Below are 4748 nucleotides of genomic sequence, written 5' to 3'. Positions count from 1 at the left end.
AAAGAAAGAAAGAGAAAAAAAGAAAGAGAAAGAAAAAGAAAGAAAGAAAAAAAGAAAGAAAGAAAGAAAGAAAGAAAGAAAGAAAGAAAGAAAGAAAGAAAGAAAGAAAGAAAGAAAGAAAGAAAGAAAGAAAGAAAGAAAGAAAGAAAGAAAGAAAAAGAAAGAAAGAAAGAAAGAGAAACAAAGAAGTACAAAGAAGAAAAATGTACAAAAAGTAAATCTGAGTGACAGAAGCTTAGAAGGATTAGCTGAGCAGGGAACAGCAAGAAAGCTAGGATATTGTCTCCAAGGTTATGCAGATACAGATTAAGATAATGATTAGAAGTGACACAGTCGTGAGACTGAAGCTATTCTAATACAGTCATAGGTTACAAGCCTATGGTGGGGGAAAAAAAAAAAGTCTGCAGCGTTCTTGCTTACCTGCAAATGAGATTTTACGCTGCAGTCATTTTACAACTTTTAACCACAGACACTCTAGCCGAAGTAAACAGGTTCCTTAGTGAGTTTATAGATTAAACCACGTGCTTCTATAATTGAAGGCTGCAAAGTCAAAACTTTCAGTTCTTTCAACAAAAGCTGTGTGATGGACAAAAGCTGTGATGCACCTGCGGTTGGATTGGTTCACATGGCTAGGTACTGGCTCATATCTTCCTGCTATTGCAGAGGTGTGTGGTGAGCAGCCCTGCTAGGCTGTCATTTTTCAGAGTCTCAGAGGAACTACAGATGCTAAAGTAAGATGCAGTGCTACATGCTAATGTTTGGGATTCAATAACCTGAACAAAATTATTGCTGCAGCCCATGCCTGACCAGCTGGACCTGGCATCATTTCCACTAGTCCCCAGGTGAATTCCTTGGTTTCATTTTAACCAGAAGAATGATTTTACTGTTATTGCTGTTGTTGTATTAGACCTAGCACATAATCTGCTTTTGTCCCATTTTAGAGATGTTCTCCCTGTCAGCCTCTAGGGACAGGGTGGCGCACTGCATTAAGTCTTCTCTGGAAGTCCACTGCCATGGCTGCAAAATGGGAACTAGAAAGCTGGCTGTTACGATAATCATCACTGCATTAAGTTTCCTCTCTATTTTTAGTTCAGACATATAAATTCTGTATTCAACCATGTTAAGCTATGGATTATGAAACAAGTCTGTCTAAACCAAGACATCTCTATGTTTGTGTGCACATATGCACATGCATGTGTGCAGGAATACATGCATGTAAAAGGACAGAGAGAGAAAAATAATTGCTGTGTAAGATTAAATACTTACAGCTTTGCTTCCAGTTCTGAGAAGACCTAAAGATAGGAACTGCTTCAGCCTTCCTGGAAGAAGCCATGTATTTACTGAGGCAGTGTAAGTGAAGCCTTAAGACTCCTTTCCCATAGGCAGGGTAGTACAAGGGGTCACTGACCAAAGCAATAATGGTGCAGAAGGCGAGACAAGGGCCCTAGGTAATTACCAGATCAGTCTGTGAGGTCTGACAGGCAGCAATTTTCTCTCAGCAATGTGCAAAGTTCAGGCAGTTTTATGGGGCTCTCACACCAAAGGCCAGTCCCTGATCAACGTCTGTAAGGATTTCAGTTTTAGCTACTATAGCTAAAGCAAAATATGTTCAGGTTGACTTAAAGTGGCTCAATAAAAAGTGTCAGCCTGAACTTTCCATTCATCAGATCTACAAGAAATGTCACCGAAACAGTGTGACAGAGGCAACTAAGGGAGACATGGTCTTTAGGCTGTGCATCCCATACAGATCTGGTTGACTCCAGTAGCTTGAGGAGTTGCCAGCCCTCCCCACTTCTCTATCCACCTAGCTAACTAAAAGTGCTGTCTCTCAAGTGGAGGAATGCAGCTCTGAACTACCTAGAAAAAGAAAGTGAGCTTTGTTCTGCTCAGTTTTCTCCCTTTCCTGACTTCTGAGTGCCTGATTTTGTACTCGGTGCAAAACTAACTCAGTGGTGACACACTGACTCAGTGGTGTCATATCTCCAAATTCATTTCTTTACTTCTAATTTCTGTTTTTCTGCTTTGTTCTCCTTTACATGCTATGGCTGCTGCCTTTCTTTGGGACATCACTGTCTCTGTACAGACAACGTACTTCACCTTGTGACAGTACTGGGCTACCGCTCGCAATAGTGTACAAAACAGTTCTCCCTTCCTCGGGTGGAGGTAAATCTTGTGGCCTCCAGATGCAAAACTCTCATTTAGGAAGGCAAGATTTTCGACTGTTTTGTGGCACAGATGTCTGTCCTATTACAGCAGCTGAATGGTCATTTACATCTTGTTTATCCAAAGATTTTTTTGCTTGTGTATGGGTAAGAAACCCTAAATCTGATTTCGTCACTGCTCTGCATCCCTCATGAGTTTTCAAAATGCAATTTCCTTGTTTATTCAATGGTAATTAAAAAAATAAATAAATCCTCTGTTATTCCCAAGTCTGCCACGAATGCTCAGATAGTGGATGCCTGCATCCTGTTTCTAGTAGACACAGTGCTTAAAGTACCTTGTTTTCCCTTCCATGTGGCTGGAGAAACTTGATTTTCCTATAGTGTTTTTTTCTTAAGCTAGATTTGGAAACCATGACAACTACATGCCAGAAACTGAACTGAGAAAAAAATAAGGATATTTTTATGCCTTCTTTGGATTAGCTCTTCACCTCAAACAGTTCACAGAGGCATGGCCTATTGCTCAAGATTCAGTCCTGAGATCCACCCTCCCAGCAGCCAAAGACTTCTGTGCTTGTTCCAGGAGAGGATACTAGCAAAAGGTAACTCCACCACAGAAAGCTTTTCAGTTCCTTGCATTTCCAGTTTGCTTTAGAAAAGCAAGTCACTCACTTTCACAGCCGAACAGCTGACATGCAAAATTTCATGACATCTCTTTTGCTCTGAGTGTTTTCAGTGGTTCTAGTATCTAATCTTCCTTTCGTGTGTCTAAGTTGCTTCCTTCTCCTCACTGACCAAAGAACATGACTACGTTTCACTGATAAGCTGCACTGGAAAGCCCAAGCATCAGAAGATAGTTTGTTGTTGCCTTAGAACTAGTTCTATCTGCTCATAGTCAAATCTATTCCCAAACACAGCCACCACAATAGCAGAAGCAAAGCTTTCTATTTTATTCTCTGCACGATAGTGCACAGCAAAAGCAACTAACATTGTTCTTCAGACATTGCAGCAAAAGGCATGTCATCCCTCACCATAGGAAAAATAATCTCCAGAGGGTTGATCACCAAGGTGGATAACTCAAGGCTTCAGCAGCAGCTCTTGTCCACTGCCTTTTCTGCTCTTCTCTCTTGTTGTTAAGATGGAAGATACAAGAAATATTCGTAAAACAGATCCATGCCTCTTCTAGCTATTAAAGGTCATCTAAAATCAACTGTGCAATATTGTAGCAGATATTATTCACATTTTCCTCTAAGAAGGCAATTCATTGGCTTTTCTGAAGAAGTACAGTAGTCTGTTCAGTGTTCAAGGAGTTTGTACATGACCCAGAGACTTTAATAGTTATCATTGTATCAATAATCTCTGATTTGCAGGGAAAAAAATTGAGAAAATAGTAAAAGCTTAATGCAAACAACAAGCATCTGCCATATTTACATTCAGTAAACTTGTGGTGAGGCCTATGAACATGTAGAGAAGTCTTGCTACTGAGGATATCTCCTTGTAAGTTGGGGCCACACCTTGATATTTATTATTAAAACTCTTCAATCTCCTTGCAGCCTTCCCCAGTCTAGACCAAACTGGATTGCTTACTCACTTGCAACCAAGAAGTCACAATGGGCAATTTCTGCTTATCAGCTGAGCCTCTCAAAGGCTCAGCTCACTATCCTCTTCACTGCTTATGATGGCACTCAGAGGCAACGAGGAGATGCCCAGTGATCTGCTCTCAGCAACCCATGCAGGATACGTTTGCAACACCTATTTTCATTAGATGCAACTGTAGCACTCATACAGATGTTGTACTACTCAGAGTAGGAACAGCACTTGGATGAAAACTGGCTGGCTCAAGCCTTTGGTGTGCTTCAATGCAGGAGCACTTCAATGTTGCTAGTATTTTCCCCTTTACAATACATCAAACATTTCCTCACAGTACATAAGACTTTTCCTGTTCCATTTTGCTCCAAACTTACACTTTAATCCATCCTTACTCCTCCACCCTGCTATGTTATAATACTCTATTTGCACACAGGGGAAAAGCACTGGACAGCAAATAAAGATAATAGAACAGAAAAGCCATGAAAGTTAAGTGCTGTATTAGTTACACATTTGCTTCAACTTTTTTCTCTCTTTTTATGATTCTGTAGTTAGTAAGATACAGTCCCATTGTTTTTCTCTGGAAATAGTAGTATGAATCAGGCAGTTTTCCCTTACAAAGATTAAGGACGTAGTTGAAGTCTTTCAGCTTTCTGGTGTGATTTATTGATGGGCATGGTCAAGCCCCTAGGACAAATTACTTCCACAATAAAGCAGATGAGCAGCAGCTGTTGGCTTAATGCTGTATTTTTCAGTGCCTACCTGAGTGATGTTTTACGATGGCAGAAGCATGGACATATCTGTGCCTGCAGCCTCCAGGAGATGCCACAGCAGGGTTTCCAGCCCTTATGATGCAAACAGTGGGCAGGGCAGTGAGGTTCCATGCCTGACACCCACTTTGTCTACGCGCTCATCAAAGATCACCGGCACCATTGACTACTCACATCCTATGTCCCACAGGGTTCAATCCGTGGGATGTGATGTTCATCTAAGGCTGCCAGG

The 4748-nt window shown here is 41.0% G+C and overlaps 1 protein-coding gene across 1 annotated transcript in view; it reads right to left on the bottom strand.

Moving 5' to 3' along the window:
- The window catches only part of LOC310895546 (uncharacterized protein), a gene marked incomplete at its 3' end in the record, with an annotated part of 20219 nt that extends 15471 nt beyond the window's left edge, over positions 1–4748 (bottom strand). The window contains exon 1 of the mRNA XM_083827015.1: positions 4509–4748. Within this exon, the coding sequence (XP_083683141.1) occupies positions 4509–4630 (122 nt within the window). The 5' untranslated portion in view covers positions 4631–4748. The remainder of the gene's footprint in view (positions 1–4508) is intronic.

Source organism: Anser anser (genome assembly GCF_964211835.1).
Source record: "Anser anser genome assembly, chromosome: 2".
NCBI lineage: Eukaryota > Metazoa > Chordata > Aves > Anseriformes > Anatidae > Anser > Anser anser.
The sequence above is the reverse complement of the archived record's forward strand: the minus strand, read 5'-3'. Positions and strand labels throughout refer to the sequence as shown.